Source organism: Ornithorhynchus anatinus, chromosome 7 (assembly GCF_004115215.2).
Source record: "Ornithorhynchus anatinus isolate Pmale09 chromosome 7, mOrnAna1.pri.v4, whole genome shotgun sequence".
Taxonomy (NCBI): domain Eukaryota; kingdom Metazoa; phylum Chordata; class Mammalia; order Monotremata; family Ornithorhynchidae; genus Ornithorhynchus; species Ornithorhynchus anatinus.
In genome coordinates, this window is record NC_041734.1 from 664,861 (window position 1) to 688,158 (window position 23,298).

General features: G+C 58.9%; 1 protein-coding gene across 3 annotated transcripts; it reads right to left on the reverse strand.

The window, feature by feature from the left end:
- Window positions 1–528: 528 nt before the first annotated feature.
- On the reverse strand, window positions 529–23,131 carry PKIA (cAMP-dependent protein kinase inhibitor alpha). 3 transcript variants are annotated; one of them, XM_029069927.2, is made up of 3 exons: window positions 22,863–23,131; window positions 2,878–3,055; window positions 529–1,677 (listed from the first exon to the last, which is right to left on the reverse strand). In XM_029069927.2, the coding sequence occupies exons 2-3, from the start codon at window positions 3,026–3,028 to the stop codon at window positions 1,598–1,600; spliced, it is 231 nt and encodes a 76-aa protein (XP_028925760.1). In that variant the 5' UTR covers window positions 3,029–3,055; window positions 22,863–23,131; the 3' UTR covers window positions 529–1,597. The 3 variants fall into 3 exon arrangements, with proteins under 3 accessions (XP_028925760.1, XP_028925761.1, XP_028925759.1); XM_029069928.2 differs by lacking the exon at window positions 22,863–23,131 and adding an exon at window positions 16,338–16,657; XM_029069926.2 differs by lacking the exon at window positions 22,863–23,131 and adding an exon at window positions 15,001–15,083.
- Window positions 23,132–23,298: the final 167 nt, after the last annotated feature.

Here is a 23,298-nt window from a genome sequence, read left to right on the forward strand (position 1 = left end):
GCGTTAGGATTAATTGCCCCCTCTCCCCAACACCTTTCTCCCCCCTCCCTCTTCCACCCTCTGCAGCCCCTTCCCCATCCCGACCGCCTGAAGGAATTATGATCTCCAGGGCCTGGGACCCAGGAGCAGGGGGGCAGTTTAGCTATGGCAACGCCCCCCTGCCCACCCTCTCTACCCCCCAGGGATTGTAGCTATCCACCCACCACCTGCCGGACACCAAGGAGCGGTACCATCTCCCATCTGCTGGACCCCAGGGAGCTGGGCCACCTTCCCCCCGACCCCCCACCCCTTCCTGACACCAAGGAACCGGGCCACCCTCTCCCTGTTGGACACCAGGGAGCCGGGCCACCCCCCGCCTGCTGGACACTGGGGAGTCGGACCACCCCCCGCCTGCTGGACACCAAGGAACCGGGTCACCACCCCCCTGCCGGACACCAAGAAGTCAGGCCGCCTCCAACCTGTGGACCCCAAGGAGCTGGGCCGCAACCCTTCTGCGGGACACCAAGGAAACAGGCCACCCCCAACCTGTGGACACCAAGGAGCTGGTCCACCCCGCTGTGCTTCTGTTTATTACCATGATCGAAGGGTGTCGTAACACCGACCGGGGGTTCACGGGGCACGGGAGGCCCCGGGGCCCGTCCGCTGGCAGCCGGCTGGGGGCACGGAGACGCTGCTCCGGGCACGGCCGGGCACACGTGACGCCAGGCCGCTCGCCGGTTGACCCGGCCAGCAGCCGGGGACCAAGGACACCGGCTGTCGGGACAAGTTTACAAATGGTAAAAAGTGCGGGGCCGCCGGGAAGGGGGGCGGGGCCCGAGGGAGGGAGATTGGCGAGGGAGCGCCCGGCACCGGCTAGGAGCGGTTAAAAAAGGGGAACGCGAATCCCCGGGCCTGGTACCGGGCCTTCCGGCCTGGCTTGTGCGAAGGGCTGGCACAGGCGACCCCCTCCCGCTGCTTCCCTCCAGGACCTGTGAGGGCTGGGGGCCATCTGGGGTAGGGTCAGCAGTCGGGCCGGCCAGAAGTGGGTGCCTCGGGGCAGGCGCCGTGCCCGGAGCCTTGGCCACAGGCTATCCCCGCCGGCCGGTCCCCCGGGGGCTAATGTGGGTCGGCCTCAGCCGGCTGCCGACCCTAGGCCGCAGGCAGCGGGCCGCGGCCCCGGGGCAAGAGAGAGGCCCTTGGGCACCGAGCCCGGAGGGTCCGTGGGCCGATGCAACGGGGCAGCATAGAGTGCCCGGGCCAGGGTGCCAGGAGGCCTGGGCCACGGTGCCGCCTGGTGGGTGGGTCTCCTTTCTGGGGTCGTCGCAGAGGGGTGTCAGGTGGAGAAGGTGGCCGGAGGGCGGGGTCCCCATGGGGCTCGGGGGGGGGAGCCACCCCCGCGGGCTCAGCCGTGGCCAAGGAGCGAGGTGGACAGGGCGGGTGGGCGGCCCCTGCCCGGGCCCCCGTTTCCAGCGGGGTCGGGGGCTGCCCGCCGGGCACTCGGCAAGGCCATGTCCCGCGGCCCCGCCCTCGTCGCCGGCTGACCCCGGCTCACGGCCGAGGGCGGACCCCGGCCCGGCCCCGCCGCCCGGCCGCTGCTCCCGCCTGCCAGAGATGGGTGCTAGCCGTCCTGCTTTGCCGCTTTTCCCTGGGTCTCGCCAGCGGGCTCCGTCGGGTTCCTCTGCGCATCGCCGTCCCCTTCTGCCGGAGCAAGCGACAAGGAGGCGGTCAGGGCCGCGGGCGCTGCCCCTCTAGGTTTCATTACGGCCAGGGCACGTGTCCGTTAGATTGCTCTACTCTGTTCTCCCAAGCACTGAGTACAGTGCTCCGCACACAGTAAGCGCTCAATAAATATAAGCGACTGACCGACTGATTGACAGCGCACCGCCGGCCCGGGCGGTCAGCCTGCTGGCCGGGGGTACCTCCTCAGCTCCTACTACGTGAAGACCTCCATGCTCGGGAGAGAACGGCACAAGCAAGAACGCATCCCCCGCCCTCCATGATCTTCTAGTAGAATCTCGGCACGGCCTGGCGGAAAGAGTCCGGGCCTAGGAGTGAGAGGACCTCGGTTCTCATCCCGGCTCTGCTGCTTGCTTTGGGTTTGAGCTTGGGCGAGTTACTTGGCTTCAGTTTCCTCCTCTGGAAAGTGGAGATTAACTACCTGTCCTCCCTCCCCGCTAGATTGAGCCCTATTGGGTATCATCTCACCTCTTTACTCTCCTCCTAGGACCCAGACCTAGGAGGACCGCACACTTTGCTCCTCTAACGCTAACCTTCTCTCTGTACCTCGATCTCGTCTATCTCACCGCCGACCTCTCGCCCACGTCCTGCCTCTGGCCTAGAACACCTTCCCCCTTCATATCCAACAGACTACCACTCTCCCCATCTTCAAAGACTTATTGAAGGCCCATCTCCTCCAAGAGGCCTTCCCTGACTAAGCCCTCCTTTCCTCTTCTCCCACGGCCTTCTGCTACGCATTGACTCAGTCCCTTCATTCATCCCCTCCTCCCAGCCCCACGGCACCTATATCCATAGCTGTAATTTATTTATTTCTATTCATGTCCGTCTCCCCCTCTAGACTGTAAACTCGTTGTGGGATGGGAATGTGTCTGTTTACTGTTCTGTTGTACTCTCCCAAGCCCCAAGTATAGTGCTCTGCACACAGTAAGTGCTCAATAAATACGGCTGACCGACCGACTGACTGACAGGGACTGCTGTCCCACCTGTCTCTCCCGTATCTCCCACGGCGCTTGGCGCCTGGTGAATGTCGAACAACTGCTATCGCCGTTATTATTGTGATTATTATCGTCTGAAGCCCGTAGGCCCAGTCCCCACGGTGCTTGGTGCCCGGCGGGTACTGCCCAGTGGGTTCCCCGCGGGTCCAAGGCCCCATCCGCTCACCTCCCTTGCTGATGTCCAGCTCGGCCAGCTTCAGGGACAGGTCGCTGGGGTTGCCGCTGGCCGCGGACACCAGGATGTCGTGGACGGCGTTTCTCCGGCCCGTCCGCCCCGACGCGATGAAATCTGCATATGTGGATTCCACATCAGTCATCGCTGACCGATAGCCACATGGCAGGGCCTGGGGGGGGAAGAGACGGGAGCTGGTGAGAGCAGCGGTGGCGTGATCTTGGCACGGCAGGCAGGCGGGGGGAGAGGGAGGTGGAGAGGGAGGGAGGGGAGAAGAGAAGGAGGGAGGGAAGGTAAGCAGGAAGGGAGGGAAGGAGGGAGGGAAGACAGGCAGGAAGGGAGGGAAGGAGGCGGGGAGGAGAGCAGAGGAAGAGGGATTGAAGACAGGCAGGAAGGGAGGAAAGGAGGCAGGGACGGAGGCACGAAGGGAGGGAGGGAAGGAAGAGGGGAGGCAGGGAGGGAGGGACGCAGAGAAGAAGGAAGAAAGGAAGGAAGGAGGGAGGCAGGAAAGGAGGGAGGGAAAAAGGGAAGGAAGGCAAGAAAGGAGGCAGAAAGGCAGGTAAAGAAACAAGAAAGGAGGGGAAAAGGCAGGAAAAGTGGGATGAAGGGAAGGAAGCAGAGAGACAGGCAGGCAGATAGGTGCGGCCCTCTCCGCCACCGCCCCGGCCCCGTCCGGCCCGGCCCCGGCCCGGAACCTCTCCCCTCCTCCCTCGGCTCCTGGTTCAGTCGGTCGAGTGCTCCTTTGAAGGCGGGACAGCTGTGTCTTCTCCTTCTAGTCCGTGCTCCCGAGCGGCCAGTACGGCGCTCTTCCCCCAGCGGCCGTCCAGTACAGCGCCCCGCACCCAGCGGCTGCCCGGTACAGCGCCCCACGCCCTGTGGCCGCCCCTTCTGCCCTCCCTTACCCAAGGGCAGATGCTGAACTTCCAAGTCAACACCGCACTGAAAGGGGGGAATCTCCCCCGCTCCCCTCCCAGTCCCAAATAGACCCCGAAACCCTACCCGAGAGGGAGCGAGCCGGAGGAGCGGAACGTCGGGAAGCTGAGAGCCTCCTACAGTTCCCTCCTGTTTCTATTTATAGGAGGGCGGGAGCCATCCTGGGTATGTCAAACTGAACCGTGGCGCCCTGCCCTCACTCGTAGCCTTCCCAGCCCCCGCCAGGCCCTGTCAGTAACAATAATAATAATTATGATGGTATGAGTTGAGTGCTTACTATATGCCAAGCACTGTTCTAAGAGGTGGGGTAGATACAATGTCATCACGTTGTCCCACACGAGGCTCACAGTCTTAATCTCCATTTTGCAGATGAGGGAACCGAGGCCCAGAGGAGTGAAGTGACTTGCCCAAGGTCACGCAGCAGACGAGTGGCAGAACCAGAATTAGAACACATGTCCTCTGACTCCCAAACCCCTGTCAACATCCGACCGGCAAAGTTCCCCCTCCCTCTTATGACCCATCTACCCCTCCCCAACCATTTCTCCCCTGGGAGACCCTCCAACCCGGAGACCCCTCGACCCGCACCCTGGGGGTCTTGACCGATTCATTCATTCAATCGTATTTATTGAGCGCTTACTGCGTGTGAAGCACTGTACTACGCTCTTGGGAAAGGCCAGTACAGGAATAAAGAGATACAATCCCTGCACACAACGAGGCATGGCGGAGGGGGGAGCAGACACCAATCCAAATAAAAACAGACATCAATATAAATACGCAGAACTACAGATAGGTCTGCAAGGGCTGTGGGGCGGGGAAAGCGAGGAAGAGGAAAGGGAGCAAGTCAGGGCGACGCAGAAGGGAGTGGGAGAAGAGGAAAAGTGGGACTTAGTCTGGGCAGGCCTCTTAGAGGAGATGGGCATTCATTCATTCGTATTTATTGAGCGCTTACCGTGTGCAGAGCGCTGTACAAAGCTCTTGGAAAGTACAATTCAACGACAAATAGAGACAATCCCTGTCAACAAAGGGGTCACAAGCATTCAGTAAGGCAGATTGGTGCCAGGCCCCCGGCCAGGAGGTGCGGTGGGTTGCTGGGTCCCAGGGGGCCACCGGACCTCCGCTCTGCCCAGCGGGACCGTCGGCGTCTGGGGCGGTGCCAGGTGCCGGCGGGTGGACAAGCTGTTCGGGCTCTGGCAGAGGACACAGCTGTGGCGAGCTCGGCTTCCCGGGCAGGGGCCAAGCTGCCAATGCCGGCGTGATCAGGCTCTGCCACTCCCAGAACAGCAGCCCCCAACCCATCTGGCTTCCCAGGCGACCGACTAGGCACGACCCCGCAGAGCACCCAGAGTTTTCCATTTCGGGCTCCAGCTCTACCCCGATGGGCTCACGGTATTTATTGAGCGCTTACCGGGTGCAGAGCACCATACTAAGCGCTTGGGAGAGTACGGTGCAATAGAGTTGGAAGGCACGTTCTCCCTGCCCACGAGGAGCTTAGAGTCTACAGGGGGAGACAGACGTGAATATACTATATATGAATATGAATATATATTATAGTCATGTAATAATACCTACAATTATGGTACTTGTTAAGTGCCTACTAGGTGCCAAGCACCATTCTGAGCGCTGGGGTAGATAAGAGTTAAACAGGTTGGACACGCTCCCTGTCCCGCATTTTTCCGATGAGGTGACCGAGTCCCAGAGAAGTGAAGTGACATGAACAAGGTCGCACGGCAGACAAAATGTTGGAGCCAGAATTAGAACTCGGGTCCTTCTGACTCCCAGGCCCACGCTCTATCCACAAAGCCACGTCTCCCCCTCGAGACTGTAAGCTCCTTGAGGGTAGGGAACATGTCTGTCAACTCTGTTTTGGACTCCCCCAAGTGCTTAGTGCTGTGTCCTGCCCACAGAAGTGCTTAATCAATGTCGCCGATGGATTGATCGATTGACTGAAAGTGACTTGCCCAAGGTGGCCCAATTGGTCAGGGGAAGAACCCAGGTCTCCAGACGCCCAGCCCCACGCTCTGACCACGGACCACCTGTTGGTGGCTTTGCAGTGTGACTGGGCATGCCTCTTGGCCTCGAAATGGGTGGGACCCCAATTCCACCTAAATGGATGACAGAATCCAATGAGGACACACACGAACACACAGGCTCCCCCTGCCCCGCCAAACTCCCGTAAACAGGAACGCACGTGTACTTACACACACTTCCCCATAGAGTTGTAGAAGGGATGAAACCCACTCAATTATTCCCCTAGACGTTTCCACGGATTTGCTCATCCCCAAATGACATCCACCCCCAGCCCAGCCGCTGGCAAAGCCCGGCCACGAAGGTCACCATGGGGAGACGGTCCTCTCCGGTCGGTCCAACACTCTCCTCCTCCTCCTCCTCCTCCTCCTCGTGTCCGGGGCCGGGCTCTGGACCGGTCACCCTGTCGTCGGCCCCCGTGTCCTCTCCCTGACCCCTTTGACCGACCCTAACCGATCTTGATTTGGAGTGATGACTTAAGCTCCTTATGGGCGGGGAATGGATCCACCGACTCTGTTATACTGGACTCTCCCAAGCTCTTCAGTACAGTGCTCTGCAAATAGTAAGTGTCAAATAAATACCCCCGATTGATTAATTGTTGATTACGCCAGTGAGAACAGTGATGAGGCTCCAGTGTCAAGCCCTTTGCCCACGCCTTCTCCCCGTCCGGAACTCCCCCTTCTCCCAAATTCATTCATTCATTCCATCGCATTTATTGAGTGCTTACCGTGTGCAAAGCACTGTACTCGGTGCTCGGGAGAGTACAATATATCCAGCAAACTTCACCTCTCCCCAGCTTCACAGCCTGCTTGAAATCCTACTTCCTCCAGGCAGCCTTTCCTCGCCAGTCCCCATCGTTGCTGGTCCGCCAGTGGTACCTACTGAGCGCCTGCTCTGGGTGAAGCACTGCACTGAGTGCTTAGGAGAGGACAAGAGTTAGTAGACACGATCCTTGTCCTCAGGGAACTTAGAGTCTGCTGTGTGCAGAGCACTGCACTAGGCACTGGGAGAGTCCAGTAGAGACAGCGGGACCTGGCTGTGGGCAGGGACTGTGTCTACCACGTCTGTTGTACTGTCCTCTCCCTAGCGCTGAGTACAGTGCTCTGCATATAGGAAGTGCTCAATAAATACCGCCGATGACATGATGGTGCCCTCAAGGAACTTACAATGTAGTGGAGGAGCCAGACACTAAAATAAAGGATAGGAAAGAGGAAGCAATTGAACGGAAAGGCCAGACGGTGGAGGGGCAGGAGACGGGAGAGTTGGGGAGGGGGCGGGAGTCGAGGCCGAGTCTACATTTTCTGTTTCGGGCCTGTCGCCCCCTTTGTTCCAAAGTGTTTTTACTCTGAGGCTGCTGCTGGATTCTGTTGCTTAGCAACTGCACCGCCTCCCAGGGGCTCGGCGAAGGTGCTCCGTGATGGGGCCGGGGCCGGGGTGTGGGAGTCGGGTTCTGGCAGAGCCCCCGGGGGCCTCTGGGGAGCCCCCCGCCCCAGCCCCGCGATGCGGGGGACCGCGGGAGACCAGGGGAAAACAAAGAGCCACGATCCGAGCCCGGAGTCTTTCCCAGTGGGGAACGCGGCTGCCGAGAAACGATGACCCTCCCTCCCTTCGAAGCCTTATCGAAGGCCCATCTCCTTCAAGAGGCCTTCCCCGACTACGCCCCACTTTCCTCTTCTCCCTCTCCCTTCTGCGTCGCCCTGACTTGCTCTCTTTATTCACTCCTGGCTCCCAGCCCCACAGCACTTATGTCCAGATCTGTCATTTATTTAATTCTATTAATGTCTGTCTCCCCCTCTAGACTGTGAGCTCACTGTGGGCAGGGAATGTGTCTGTTTATTGTTGTGTCGTACTCTCCCGAGTGCTTGGTACAGTGCTCTTCACAAAGTAAGCGCTCAATAAATACGAGCGAATGAATGAATGAATGAAAATGGGACAAGTCTCCTCCCCCACTCCTCCTTCCCTACCCCCTCCTCTTCTTCCAGCCCGCCTGGAGTCCACACGGCTTAGCGGGAAGAGCTCGGCCCAGGAGACAGGAATCTTGGGGTCTGGTCCCAGCTCTGCCCCGGCCGGTCTAGGGGGGCTGAGCTCCAAGCTCGTCCCGGGGAAAGGGCACGGCCCTGGGAATCAGAGAAGCAGAGTGGCCTAGTCGATAGAGTATGAGCCTGGGACCTGGATTCCAATCCGGACTCCGTCACTCGTCCACTGTGTGACTTTGGGCCACTCACTTCACTTTCTGGGCCTCGGTTCCCTCATCTGTAAAATGGGGATTAAGACTGAGCCCCACGTGGGACAGGGACTAGTCCAACCCCGACTGTGGGCAAGTCACTTGACTTCTCGGTGCCTCAGTTACCTCATCTGTAAAATGGCGATTGACCGTGAGTCTCTCGTGGGACAACCTGTTTACCTCGTATCTACCCCAGCGCTCAGAAAAGTGCTCTGCACAGAGTAAGCGCTTAACAAATACCAACACTGTTATCAACTTTAATTAATTCGTTCCTTCAGGAGTATCTAATGAATGCTTTACCGTGTGCAGAACGCTGTACTAAGTGCTTGGGAAAGTACGGTACAACTTCGGTACACATTCCCTGCCCATAATAAGCTTATAGCCCCCGCGCTTAGTACGGTGCCCGGCACACAGTAAGCACTTAACAGATACTATTAAAATATAAAATAAGACAAAGAACAGGGCACCTGGGCCCTCGTACCAGTCCCCCAGCAGAGAGGGTTTCTGACCGAAGAACCACCTCGGGAATTTCGAGAGGTGGGTGGGGCCCGGCGAGAATCCCGGGAAACAATCAGCTTCCGCGGGTGGCGAAGACGGCAGCGACTACTGAGGGGACGGCCCCCTGGATCGAGGTCAAGGGGCTGGCACTGGGCTGCGGTCACCACGGCCGGACGAGGGCCCCGCGCAAAGAACGCCTCCACCGGGCGCCGCGCTCCCGCCCGCCTCCTCGCTTGCTGCGGGGACGAAAGGGCACGTGGGCGACTCCCAGACCACCGGCTCCGTCCCCGGGTCCTCCGCTCGAGGTTTGGGTCCCGGGGCTTCAGTGGGATGGAGTCTCCTCGGGGGGGGGGTCCCGACAGGAGACTCCATTCATTATCATGGAACCAATTAAAAGAGCACCCTGGAGTAGAGGAACAGCTAAAAATAAATCAGCATCCTGGGCCCGTCCTCTGTCGTGGCCCAGTTTCGGCTGTGACTGTCACCCCGGGGTGGAGGTGATAGGCTTAGGCAGGTGGGGTGTGAGCGTGGCTGCCGTCCCGACGGCCCCACCACAGTGCAACTTGCACGCTCTGCCCGGGGATCAGTGTGGAGGGGGCAGGGCCACTCTCAAGTCTACCAACTCTTAATAATCATAATCGTAACTGTAGTATTTATTAAGTGCTTACTTGAGAAGCCGCATGGCATAGCGGACAGACCACGGGATCGGGAGCCAGAAGGACCTGGGTTCTAATCCTGGCTCCGCCACTTATCGGCTGTGTGGCCTCGGGCAAGTCACTTCACTTCTCTGGGCCTCAGTTCCCTCATTTGTAAAATGGGGATTGAAACTGTGAGCCCCACGTGGGACAGGGACTAGGTCCAACCCAATTTGCTTGTATCCACCCCAGAGCTTAGTACAGTGCCTGGCACATAGTAAGCACTTAATAAATACCATAATAATAATAATTGTTATTACTATTATGTACCAGGCACTGTTCTAAGCACTGGCGTAGATACAAGCTAATCGGGTTGGACACAGTCCCTGTCTTAATCCCCATTTTAAAGATGAGGGCCCAGAGAAGTGAAGTGACTTACCCAAGGTCACCCAGCAGACAAGTGCCAGAGCCGGGATTAGAACCCAGGTCCCTCTGAGTCCCGGCCCCGGGCTCTGGCCACTAAGGCCACGCGACTCTCCCAAACGCTAGTGCAGTGCTCTGCCCTCGGTAAGCGCCCGTGGCCGGATGAGGCGGCCCGGATTACCGCACGCCTGCCCCTTGGTTCTCGGCAAACAACGGGCTGCAGATGCAGGGAATGAAGGTAATGAGTCCCCGGGGGTCGGATCGGGAACCCCAAGGTGGCGTCAGCCGGCGGCAACGGAGCAGCTGGCACGCCACGGGCATCGACCGCCACCGCCTCTCCCTTCCCCCCGGGACCACCCTCCGGGAATCGCTCTGCCCGGGCCCCACCCGAGCTTCCTCCTCCATCACCATATCCCTGGCTCCCTCCTTCTTGGAAGGCCCACCACCTCCGGTCCCTCGGGGAGGCAGCGTGGCCTAGAGGAGAGAGCGCGGGGCTGGGTGCCTGGAGACCTGGGTTCCAGACCCTGACCTGGTCTGCTGTTTTACTCGCGGCAGAGTCACAACCTCACAGGGCCTCAGTTTCCTCCATTGCTCTCCCTCCCCTTTCGCCTGGGGCCTTGTGGAGGCAAGAGGAGAACAGTCGTATCGACTGAGTGCTTACTGCGTGCGGAGCACTGTACTAAGCACTTGGAAGAATGTGATACAACGATAATAGGAGGGGTGAAGCATGTAGATCGTCTCCAGAGCAGCCTCTATGAGGCCAATTCCCTCAGTGGATTCCCGCACCAAATTCTCAATTCCCACAGTTAATTCTTGCACATTGCCCGGAGTCAGTTAGGAACGGTCAAGGAGTGTCCGGGTCAGGTCGGCCTCAGTCCCAGAGGAAGAACCTACCCATTCTCGTCACTCTTCTCGCGGCTCTCCGGGGGCTCTCCCAAGGAGATGCGGCGTGGCCTAGTGGATAGATCCCGGGCCTGGGAGTCGGAAGGAGGTGGGTTCTCATCCCGGCTCCGCCACTTGTCTTCAGGGTGACCTTGGGCGAGTCACTTCACTTCTCTGGGCTTCAGTTACCTCATCTGGGATCTGAGAGCCCCATGAGAGATAGGGACCGCGTCCAACCTGATTAGCTTCCATCTACCCCAGCGTTAAGTACAGTGCCTAGCACACAGTAAGTGCTTAACAGATATCACAATTATTATTATTATTATTATTATTATTATTAACCCTAGCCTGCAAGTCAGCTCTGTTCTCACATTCCTCCCCAGCTGGCGGGCATATTCCTCCTCTCCCCGGGCCACGTTTTCACCTCCGGCCCCCGGCCCGGACTCCCTCCGCATTCCAATCCGCTAGACCCTGATCTCCGGCCTCCTCCTCCGGTGGGCCCTCCGGGACACCTTCCCAGGTCTCCGCCCCGCGACGACCACCTGAGACCTAAGGACCACCGCCGAGGCACTGGCTCCATTTTGCTTTCCTTCTCCATTCCCGAGCTGCTCTCACTGGCAACCATTTCCTCTCTCGTTCCCAATCTAGCTCCACAACCTTCATGTGCCGCCGCCCCTCCTCCCCCGAGATACTCTCCCCAAGGGCAGAGGGCCTCAGCCCTCCCCGAGCCCAGGGCTGGCTCACTCGGTCTGCCCCCTGGGTTCACGGGGGGCCGGAGCGACTCAGGGGAGGTGCCGGAAACTGAAGCCTTGGTTATTTCTGGAAACTGGCATAAGTCATCATCATTATCCTCATCCTCCTCATCCCCTCTGGCCCTGCCGCCTGCCTCTGCTTACTTCTGAGTGACCTGCCGCCTCCCCGACGACTTCTGCCACCGCTACGGCCCCGGACCTTCCCGCCTCATCATCGCCGTTGGCGTTTACTGGGCTCCCGCTGTGTGCAGGAAACCCGCTGGGGGGGGGGGGGCTCCGTCTCGGGCACCTACTGAGGTCAAGGTGCTGACCCGGGCACCCGCTGTGGGCAGAGCACTGACCTGGGCATCTACCGTGGGCAGGGTGCTGATCCAATTACCCTCTGTGGGCAGGGTACTGACTCCGAGTGCCTTGCTGCGAGCATGGCACTGAATCCCACAGGGTGGAAGGCCTACGTGACGGGTCGGAAACGGGCGAGACCCAGGAGAAGAGCAGAGCTGATCATCTAAACCTCTTCCCAAGACCCCACGGGGTTCCGAGAGGGGGAACCTGCATCCCCGGGCGGTCGGAGGAGGCTGGAGCGGCTGTGGACTCTGGGCCCGACCCCCAGGGGAAAGGATAGCCCACGGCCCGCCCTTCGAATCTCCACCGTTCCACGCGCTCACGGGAAAACTGCACGAGAGAGTGTGGATGGTCAGTCCAAGCCCCCGCCACTGCCTCGAACACAACTCCAGCACGGGACGGTCGGTGGCGGAACACACCTTTCCCATCTTCGCCTCGGGCCCTGAGGATCCGGGAACGAGGAAAGGGGGCTCACTGCCCCTCCAGAGACACGGTGGGCAGGTGACCCACCCATGGACACGACCTCACCGTCAGCAGCGTCACCTTGGAACTAAGGACAACTTTCCGTCCAACCAGTCTTCGTTGTCACCTTCCCAAGGAGTACTGACCTAAGCCCCCTAAGAACTGACCTAAGCCCCCGTGAAAGTACAGTAGACTTCATGGGACGCGATCCCTGCCCTCAAAGAGATGGAAAGACAGATGTGGAAAGTAATTACAGGCGGGGATTTAGAAGAGAATAAGAATATGCACCTAAGTGCAAGGGGGCTTAGGGGAGACGTCAGTGCTTTGGTGGAAGCACAGATGAAACGGAAAGATAAGGAAAGCTGAATCCGAATCTGAGGGCTGCCTCTTCATCTTCAAGAAGAGCCAGATAATAATAATAATAATAATAATGTTGGTATTTGTTAAGCGCTTACTACGTGCAGAGCACTGTTCTAAGCGCTGGGGTAGACACAGGGGAATCGGGTCGTCCCACGTGGGGCTCACAGTCTTAATCCCCATTTTACAGATGAGGTAACTGAGGCACAGAGAAGTGAAGTGACTTGCCCTCAGTCACTCAGCTGACAAGTGGCCGAGCCGGGATTTGAACTCATGACCTCTGACTCCAAAGCCCGTGCTCTTTCCACTGAGCCACGCTGCAGATCAGATCCACGGTAAATGGACTTTGAGGGGGTCGCTTGAGCAAGACTGTTAGTTAATCCATCCCAACTGGGAGTGAGGATCGTTAACCCCAGTGAAGTTCAATTGCTCTGCCTGCAAGCACAGGAGAGTTTTCCCTCCAGGTTCCGACTTCTTATCTTCTGGGGGCCCAACTGTGACTTCACTGCATTCTTGAGGGAGGTGAGAGTAAGGAAGAAGCCCTTGCAGATCGTGGTTTTCCATTTTAAACCAATTCCCATTATTTCCCGCAGATAGAAGAAAATGTTTCTCTGTGACCTCAAAACTCTCACAGCCGCAAGCCTCGCTGGCAGTGCCGAAGATCCCGGCGGCGGTGCCAGCGGGTGGCGGGAACAGTGGGATGACCGGGAACGCCAGCGGCGGGGCGAGCAGTCGGGCCAAAGATGGGGCCAGCGGAGGTGGCAACGGCAGGGCGACTGGCGACGCCAGTGACGGAGCAAGCGGTCGTGCCAATGATGGAGCCAACGGCGGGGCGACTGACAATGCTGACGATGCCGCCGAGGGCGGCGTTGACGGGAGGGCATATGACAGCGCCAAGGGTGGGGCGAGCAGCAGGGCCAACGATGGCGTCAACGGTAGAGCGGATGCTCCTCCATTCATTCATTCATTCGTACTTTTTGAGTGCTTCTACTGTGTGCAGAGCACCGTACTAAACGCTCAGGAGAGCACAAGAGAAAAATAAATAGACAATTTCCCTGGCCACGGTGAGCCTACACCTGGGCTAAGCGGGACTCCGGCGACGGTCCCAAGACGGCCGAACCGTGACCGGTCAATACGGTCAAGATGTCCCGAGGAGCATTTCCTGGGGACGGACGTGGCCACGCCGGAGGCGGACCGTAAATTCCGTCGCTGGGTCGGGCGTGTCACCGGCCACGGGTGTGAAGGGGGCCCGCCCAGGGACCCCCCTCAGGCCGGGGGCGGTGTCCAGACGGGGTCCAGGTGGACCCCTCTGTTCTATAGGGCCCGGATCTCAGGGAACAGTGGCATCTCACGCAGCCGGGCCCCAGGAGGCGGCAAACGCCGGCACCCTCCCCCCGTGGCCGGTGTCGCCGGCCGGGCTGTCGCCACGTTCGGGGTCTCGGCGGGGACCACGTGCCCCGGGGAGCCTCCCTGGCAGCCAGATGCTCCCTGAGCTTCCCACGAGGCCCCAGGCCCTCACCCGCCCCCTCCTCACCGCCCCGTGCAGAGCGTCCTGGACTTTTCCGGCCCGGGCGCTGGCTTTCAAGCAGGCCTTCGGGAGGTAGTCAGGACCTTGGCCTCCTCATGGCCCTCGCCGGCCTCCCGGCTCTGGGCAGCCCCCTGCCCTCGGAGGTCCCGGGCCGGGAGGCCCCCGTGATACGGTGGGGCGTCGTGTGGGCACCAGCCGTTTTCATTCCATCGGCCCGCCCTCTGAGAGATCAAACTCCGGGCTGACCTGAGTCCACACCTTGGGGCGGACCCGAGCCCACCCCCCCAGACAGACCCAAGCCCTCACCCCCGGCTGACCTGAGCCCACACCCTGGGCTGACCGGAGCCGAAGCCCACACCCTGAGCCGACCCAAACCTACCCCCCCCCGAGCGGACCCAAAGCCAAGGGCTGATCCGAGCCCATCCCCGGACACACCTGAGTCCACATCTCAGTCAGACCCGAACCCACCCCGCGTCCCAGGCTGACCTGAGCCCACGGCCGGGATGGACCCCAGCCCATCCCCGGACAAGCCCCAGCCCGTCCCCCGGCAGAACCGAGCCCACCCCTCGGACGGAACCGGGCCCATCCCAGGTCAGACCCGAGCCCACCCCTCGGATAGACCCTTGCCCACGCCCCAGGCCCACCCAGACCCACCCAGGGTTAGGAGTTATTGGGGAGGGGAGCGGGAAGGCAAGAGAAGAGACGAGGCCGGGGTGGGAGGACGACGAGGAGGAGGAGGAGGGGGCTCCTCCAGCCCACCTCGCTCGGGTTTCAAGCTCGGAGAGGGGCAGGCTGGGGGGGGGGGAGAGACCCTCTGCGCGGCCCCTTCCCCCTCGGACCCCGGCCCTTGAGCTCCGGGAGCCGGGGGGCGGGCTTGGCTGGGCGGGCGTGGCGGGGGGAGATCCGGACCGGGAAGCCCCCCGCCCCGAGATGGCCAGAACCCCAGCGGCCCCCTCCCCTCCGGCCCCGCGGGACGGACCCCTCCTCTCCCTTCCTCCCTCCCCAAGCCCCCCTCCCCAGATCCCGGGACCCCAAGGGGAGGGAGCCGGCGCTGACCTTCCCGGAGCGACTGAGAGCATCCCGCGCCGGCCGGATCCCTGCAGCTGGGCCGCCGTCGTCCGGGGGTCGGGGGGTCGGGGGGTCCGGGGGTCCGGGGGCCGTGCGGCAGTGCAGCAAGCTCTCCCCGCGCCTGGCTCAGCCCCGCCCCGCCCCGCCCCCGCATCCCTCCGCCCCGCATCCCTCCATCCTCCGCCCAGGGCGGGGGGGGGGGGGGTCCCTCCCCGGCCGCCCCCGACCCCTCCCCGCGGAGCCGGGGGGCAACCAGAGGCAGCCCCTCCCCGCCCGCCCCCCCGGTCCAGACCCCCAGGACCGACGGAGAACCGCAAGTTACCCAGCGCTTAGAACAGTGTTTGGCTCATAATTCTAATCCTACTGGTGGTGTGTGTCAAGCGCTTACGACGGGCCAAGCACTGTTCTAAGCGCTGGGGTGGATACGAGGTCATCGATTAGACTGTGAGCCCGTCACGGGGCAGGGATCGTCCCGATCCGTTGCCCAGTTGTACGTTCCGAGCGCTTAGGACGGTGCTCTGCACGTAGTAAGCGCTCAGTGAATACTACCGAATGAATGAGTGAGGTTGTCCCACGTGGGGCTCACCGTCTTCATCCCCATTTCACGGATGAGGGAACCGAGGGCACAGAGAAGCGAAGTGACTCGCCCAAAGTCACACAGCTGGCAAGTGGTGGAGCCGGGATTGGAACCCACGACCTCTGACTCCCAAGCCCGGGCTCTTTCCACTAAGCCACACCGTTTCTCACGTGGTAAGCGCTCAGCGTAGACCATCGCGACTAAGTGAACTTGACTGACCGTGAAGCGGACCCTGAACGTCCACTACAGGGGGCTGACGGGGGGCCGCCCTGGAATCCGTGCTATTCATCGAGCGCCTACCGTGCACACGGCACTATACTGAGCGCTTGGGAGAGTACAGTGATTAGGGAGGATCAGTCGCTAGGGGTCGGAGGCGACTCGGAAGCGTGAGACCAAGACAGTTTGTTCTCTGCCTCGGTTCCCTCATCTGTAAAATGGGGATTGAGACTGTGAGACTGTGGGGTGGGGACTCCGTCCAACCTGATTAATTTGCATCTACCCCAGCGCTTAGAAGAGTGCCGGGCACAGAGAAAGCGCTTAACAAGTACCGTGATCCGTCATTAGTTCCCGAAACTTCGTTCCCATATACCCTCTTCTGACTTCCTGTCACCGATCCGTGAAGGCGGGTGCTACCCGTAAGGCTTCGCTCCTTCTTCCTGGGGCGCGGGTCCTGGCCGGATGCCCCTCGCCCCGCACTGGGGTCCCGCCACCTGCCTCTGGTCCCCATGTGGCCCGGGGGGTGGCCTACCGTGACGGGAAGCTCCTGCCCGAGCAAGCTGAGACTCTCCCTCTCGGTGGAGGCCAGTCCGGAGGACTAAGGAGAGGGTTTCGGGTAAAGGTCAAGGCCCACGTGCCGGGCCCCGCGGAGAACTAGACACCCAACCGCCCAGCTGGAGCCGTCCATCTCTCCCGGACCAGCTGTCTCACTTCCTCCGCGGCCCGGGGCCCGGCCAGGGCCGGATGGCCACGGTGACTTTCCGTTCGCGTTTCCGTGAGAAAATGGGGTCGTGAGCTCGATTTCGGTTCTCTCTCCCTTCCCTGACAATGTGGACGTTGTCTGTCATCACGGGGCCCGGATTGTCCCTCCTCTCTGAGCGCCGCTCCGCGATGGGAGGGGCGAGAGGGAGAGGCGGGGGCGGGCGACGACACGGGCTCGGGGGTGGCGCTGCCAGCCTGACTCTGACTCCTGCTCCCTCCGCCCTGGAAATCCCCTCGCCGACGCGAAGGTTCGGTGAAGGATGTGGAAACTAGCCTCGTTGCCCCGGGCCTTCTGGGAAGGGGCAGTGGCTTGGACACAGACGGATTTCCCGGGTCATGCCCTTACCGCCGACCTGAAACCACCTGGCCATCGAGGGCCTTACCCCGGCCAGGGCCCGGAGGGTCAGTGACCCCCGAGAGCACCGCTCCGGCCAACTCAACCCGGCTCCTCCAACGGTTCTGGAAACAGACTATGATTTTGTTGTGAATGCGCCTGCTATATTGTACTCCCCCAGTCGCTTGGTACAGTGCTCCACACACAGTAAGCGCTTAATAAATGCAACTGACCGAGTAGGTCTGCGATCCTTCCCATCCCACAGCATTTATGTCCATATCCTCAATTAATTTATTTCCATTAATGTCTGTCTCCTTCTCTAGACTTTGAGCTCGTTCTATTGTACTCTGCCAAGCGCTTAGTACAGTCCTCTGCACACAGTAAGAGCTCAATAAATACGAGTGACTGATTGACTGACTGGCTGAGATAAAGCCGCCATTTCCCCACTCCCTCTGCCCTCCTGGATGTGGACACAGAGGAAGAAGGTACTTGTGGGCAGGACATGTGTCACTTCTCTGTTTGGTTCCCGCCAAGTGCTTAGTTCAGTGCCTGGAACCCAGTGGGCGCTCAGTACATTCCGTTCCTACTCATCCTAGTCTAAGCACTTCCCGATCACTCAGAATCGAGGCCCGGCAGTCCATTTTAGTGCGCAGGGAGAGGAGGAGAGCAAGGCGAGGCCTCGAGAAGAAAAGAGCAAAGGGAAGGCTTGATCTGAACGTCTACACTCTCCTAGGTGCACAGAGTCTTCAATATGCACTCCAACTAAAAGTAATAATAATGATAATTATTATTGTGGTATTTGTTAAGCGCTTACTATGTGCCAAGCACTGTTGTAAGCGCTGGGGCAGATACAAAGTAAGCAAGTGGTCCCACGTGGAGTTTACAATCTTAATCCATATTTTCCAGATGAGGTAACTGAGGCACACAGCTGACAAGTGGCGCCAGCTGGGATTAGAACCCACAACCTCTGACTCCCAAGCCCGTGCTCTTTCCACTAAGCCACGCTGCTGCTCTACAGTAGTGTAGCCTAATGGATAGAGCGCAGGCTTGGGTGTCAGAAGGGCCTGTTTTCTCATCCCGGCTCTACCGCTTGTCTGCTGTGGGACCTTGAGCAATCCACTTCACTTCTCTGGGCCTCAGTTACCTCATCTGGAAAATGAGGATTAAGACGGTGAGCCCCACGTGGGACATGGTTAGCTTCTGTCTATTCCAGTGTTTAGTACAGTGCCTGGCACATAGTAGGCATTCAATAAGTACCACGGATTGATTGGTCGGTCGATTGATCTACTGCATCGGGCAGGAAAACAGAGTCCTCCAGGGTTCCTTTAGCTGAATTTAAAGGCTCCCTCTGAGATTGCTGACGGGCACATACCCAGAGGGCTCTGGTAAATGTAGTTTCCAGAGAGCAGGTGCCTCAAGGATAATCTTTCTACTCCCCCTTCAGCCCTTGACCTCAGTTCCTCCCCTACCGTGTGACTGCGGGCAAGTCACTTAACTTCTCTGTGCCTCACTTACCTCATCTGTAAAATGGGGATGAAGACTGTGAGCCTCACGTGGGACGACCTGATGACCCTGTATCTCCCCCAGCGCTTAGAACGGTGCTCCGCACATAGGAAGCGCTTAACAAATACCGACGTTATTATTATTGTTACCGGGGGTCCAGACCCCATCATAGTCAGATTCTGCCCACAGAGGTAGGTGGACTCCGGACCCCCGATCCATAAGCTGCGGTCGCCAGCGGGTGTCCAGGAGGGGCAGGTCCTGCACCTGACCGCGGCCCGCTGCCCCTTCCTTTCAGGGAGCGGCCGGAGGCGAAGCCCTCTGAGGAATCCTTCCCACACGTTGCTTTCCCGGCCGGAAGGCCGGTGGGTGAAAACCCAAAGGAGAAGGTGCGGGGAAGCCCCGGCGTCAAGGGCCAGGGAGGGCCTGGGACGTGAAGGAGGGAATGAAGCCGGAGGAGGCAGGATGGCGCGGGTGGACCGGGACCCTGCCACGCCAGGGCTAGTGGGGACGGTGGCAGAAAAAACTCGGATCTGAGGGGGTGGGTCCGCCCAGAACGCCACCCCCACACCGTCCCCGGCATGGACTCGGTGGACGGGAGGGGCCGTGCCCTGTGCCCTGGGCCTCGGGCACGGAGAGGAGCAGGAGCGGGCCTCGGGCCTGAGGATGGAGGGCCTTGGCCTGCCCAGGGCCCAGCCAGACCTCCAGCTCCTCGGAGGGGGAACCATGACCCCCGGCGGGCTTCGGACCCCCTTCCCTAACCCCAAACCCCGTGGCAGCCGAGGGGCTCCCGGCCCTAGCCCGGGCCACCGGCAGAGTTTCTCAGGTCAGGACAGGCCACGGGCGGGGCTCCGTGAGGAGCCTGAAGCCACAGTGGGACAGAGCGCTGGTCTAGCCCTTGGGCCGGAATCCCCCGGGGCCACGTCCCCGCCCCCAGCTCCAGGCCCTCACTCTCCCGTCTCCAGCCCTGACTTGCCCTCCAGTGACCCAGCAGAGACCCTGCGACGCCGCCGACTCGCCTCTCTCCATCCCTGACTCTCCCCCACTGATGCAGGACAGACCCTCCAAATCCCTGACTCTCCCCTCTCATCCCTGACTCTCCCACTGACCCAGCACGGACCCTCCAACGCCCCCGGCTCTTGCCTCTCCATCCCTGACTCTCCCCCGGTGATCCAGAAGAGACCATCCAAAACCCTTGATTCTCCCCTCTCCGGCCGTGACTTCCCCTCCCCTGACGCAGCACAGACCATCCAACCTCCCACGACTCTCATCTCTCCATCCTTCACTGTCCCCCAGTGACCCAGCGCGGCCCACCCAACACCCCGACTCTTGCCAGCAGGGTGCTTGCCCACGGTTCTACCCAAACCCCTGGAACCAAGTCCATCACGGCCATCTGGGAGGCTCCATGGGACCGACGGCTCCTCCCCCTAGCCCGCCGGTGCTCCTGCCGGGCCCATGCTGGGAGGGAGAGGTCTTGGAGAGCCACCGGCTTCCTCTCTCTCCCTGCCCCTTCCCTCTCCCCCGCGGCACCGCTGCTCTTCCGCTGCGCCCCACGCTACTCGGGACCCCGCCATGATGCTGTCTGGTGCCCGGGCACCACCCCGGCTCCCGCGAAGCAGCGCGGCCTGGTGAGAGGAGCCCGGGCCCGGGAGTCAAAGGACCTGGTTTCTAACCCCAGCTCTGCCATTTACCGGATGGGTGACCTCGGGTAAGTCACTTATCTGGGCCTCAGTTACCTCATTTGAAAAATGGGGATTAGGATTGTGAGCCCCATGTAGGACAGGGACTGTGTCCAAACCGATTTGCCCGCATCCCACCCCGGTGCTTAGAACAGTGCCTGGTACGCAGTAAGCATTTAACAAACGCCACAATTATTATGCATTCTAATTATCCCTAGGGAGACGAGCCTGTCGGTACAAAATCCCGGGCCCATCTGCGGGCACTGGTGGGTGCTCCAATCAATCAGTGGTATTTACTGAGCACTTACTATGCACAGAGGATTGTTCTAAGCGCTTGGGAGAGTACAGCACAACAGAATTGTTATTATTATTATTATTATAGTACACGTTAAGTGCTTACAACGTGTCAAGCATAGTTCTAAACCCTGGGATCGATACAGATCAGGTTGGACACAGTCCCTGTCCCACATAGGGCTCACAGGCTTAATGCCCATTTTACAGATGAGGTAACTGAGGCCCAGGGAAGTGAAGTGGCCGCCCAAGGTCACCCAGCAGACAAGTGGAGGAGCAGGGATTAGAACCCAGATTCTTCTGACTCCCAGGCCCAGGCTCTCTGCAGTAAGCCGCGCTGCTTCTCTAGCAGACACGTTCCCCGCCCCTAGTTTTCCAGGGGCCGGAGCTCTCCTTTATCTGCCCAGAGAGGACAGACCCACCCCCGGCCACTCCACGGCCGCAGGTCACTACCGGTCTGTCCCCGGGAGGCGACGGGGTGCCTCGGTTTCCCTGCCGGAGGGGAACAGTACAGTACCGCAACTGCCAAAGCATCATTCCTGTTGGTTATTCTCCGCGCGGTCAGGCCTCCCCACCCTCTCGGCCCCCGGCTACACAGAAGACCTCGGCTCCGTGGGGTCCCAAAGCCGTACCGTTCCAAAGTTCTGAGTGTCTTAATCGTTCAACTTGTCACGGCACCGTGTAATTACGCCCCTCTTTTTGGGAGGGAGTGGGCGGGTGCCAGCTGTTTTGATGTAAAGTTGGGCGATATTTCACGAGGAGAAATGCGGCAAAGAAATGAGAGATTTTCACTGACGGAAGGACACCTAGAAATACACACTGGTGTTTTCTTCCGACAGAAATAATTAGCGCTTTGCGTGTAAACACAACTTTGTGTTTGCCTCACGGCAATTAGGGAATCCTCCCAGGCTGGTAGGAACAGGGCCATAATCAGGCCTGATTTCCCACTTAGAATGGAAGCCCGGCATGGGGTGGGAACGGTGTCTGAACTGATTATTTGGTGTTGCCGAATCGTACTTTCCAAGCACTTAGCACAGTGCTCCGCACGCAGTAAGTGCTCAATAAATAACGACTGAATGAATGAATATTAACCACAGTACTTGGCACATAATAAGTGCTTAATAAATGGCTTTTTTAAAAAAAATAGTATTTGTTAAGTACTCACTATGTGCCAGGCACTGTACTACGTACTGGGGTAGATACAAGATAATCAAGCTGGAGACAGACTAGGTCCCACATGGGGTTCACAGTCTTCATCCCCATTTTCCAGGTGAGGGAACTGAGGCACTGAGAGGTAAAATAACTTGCCCAAGGTCACCGAAAGGACAAGTGGCGGACCTGGGATTAGAAACCAGGTCCTCTGATTCCCAGGCCTGTGCGTTTTCTACTAGGCTATGCGGCTTCAAATATCCGTTGTTATTATTATTAGTACAGTGGCTGACGCTCAGTAGGTGGTCAGAAGCAATGTGGCCTGGTGAAAAGAGCCCCGGCCTGGGAGTCAAAGGACCTGGGTTCTAATCCTGCCTCTGCCACTTGCCTGCTGTGTGACCTCAGGTAAGTTACTTCACTTCTCTGAGCTTCAGTTTCCTCACCTGTAAAACGGGGATTAGGTACCTGTTCTCCCTCCCCCCTAGATTGTTATCCTAGTGTGGGACAGGGACTGTGTTCGACTTGATGCTCTTGTATCTACCCCAGCGTTTATTAGAGCGTTGTGCATGGTAAGTGCTTAACAGATACCTCCATTATTATAAACAGGGGCACAGGGCAGAGGTGACAAGGGAAGCAGCATGGCCTATTGGTTAGAGCACAGGCCTGGGCGTCAGAAGGACCTGCGTTCTAAATCCAGTTCTGCCATGTGTCTGCTGTGTGCCTCTAGCAAAGTCACTTCTCTTTTCTGTGCCTCAGTTACCTCATCTGTAAAATAGGGATTAAGACTGGGATCCCCATGCGGGACAGCCCACAGCGCTTATGTCTGTAGCTGTAATTTATTTATTTCTATTAATGTCTGTTTTCCCCTCTAGACTTTTAGCTTGTAGTGGGCAAGGAATGTGTCTGCTTATTGTTATATAGTAATAATAATAATGACGATGATATTTGTTTTAGCACTCACTATGTGCCCAGCACTGTGGAAGATTCAAGATCATCAGGTTGTCCCACAGTCTTAATCTCCATTTTACAGTAACTGAGGCACAGAGAAGTTAAGTGGCTTGCCCAGTCACACAGCTGGTAAGTGGCTGATCCGGGATTAGAACCCACGACCTCTGACTCCGAAGCCCGCGCTCTCTCCGCTGAGCCACGATGACACTCTCCCAAGTGCTTAGTATAGTGCCGCGCACGCAGAGCTCAATAAATACGACTGAATGAGTGAATGAATGACAGGGACTGCGTCCAACCTGACAACTCTGTATCTACCGAGCGGTTAATACAGAGACTGGCACACAAGTAAGCGCTAAACAAATACCATTTAAAAAAAAAAGTGAGACTCTTTTACCTCTGTCTGACGACGTCTCTGGATGACTATCCTTCTCACGGGACCATCCAGGAGGATGAAGCCTCTTCTTGACTAAGGCCGTGTTGCCCTTTCTGATTTTTGCAAAGAGGGTGGGGTCTAGGAGAGGAGATGGAGAGGATTTCTCCCAGGTTTTGCACTGCGAGCAGGCCGTCACACCAAACTCTCATCTCCATGCGGAGGGTGGCAAGGCCCGTCAAGCCATTGGCAGGACACTCCGGCTATGGAAGAAGAATTTCCGGGAAACGCGGCATCCGATTTAATAAGGTTCCTTGCTCTGCAAGTCACAAAAACAAAAAGCAAAGAAAAAGCTGAAAATAAAAGATTGCTGTCCTCTTGTGGCATCTCCTGCAAATTGCACATTTAAAGTATTTCTGCACGCACAGAAACCTTCCTCACCTACCAAACGATAACGATT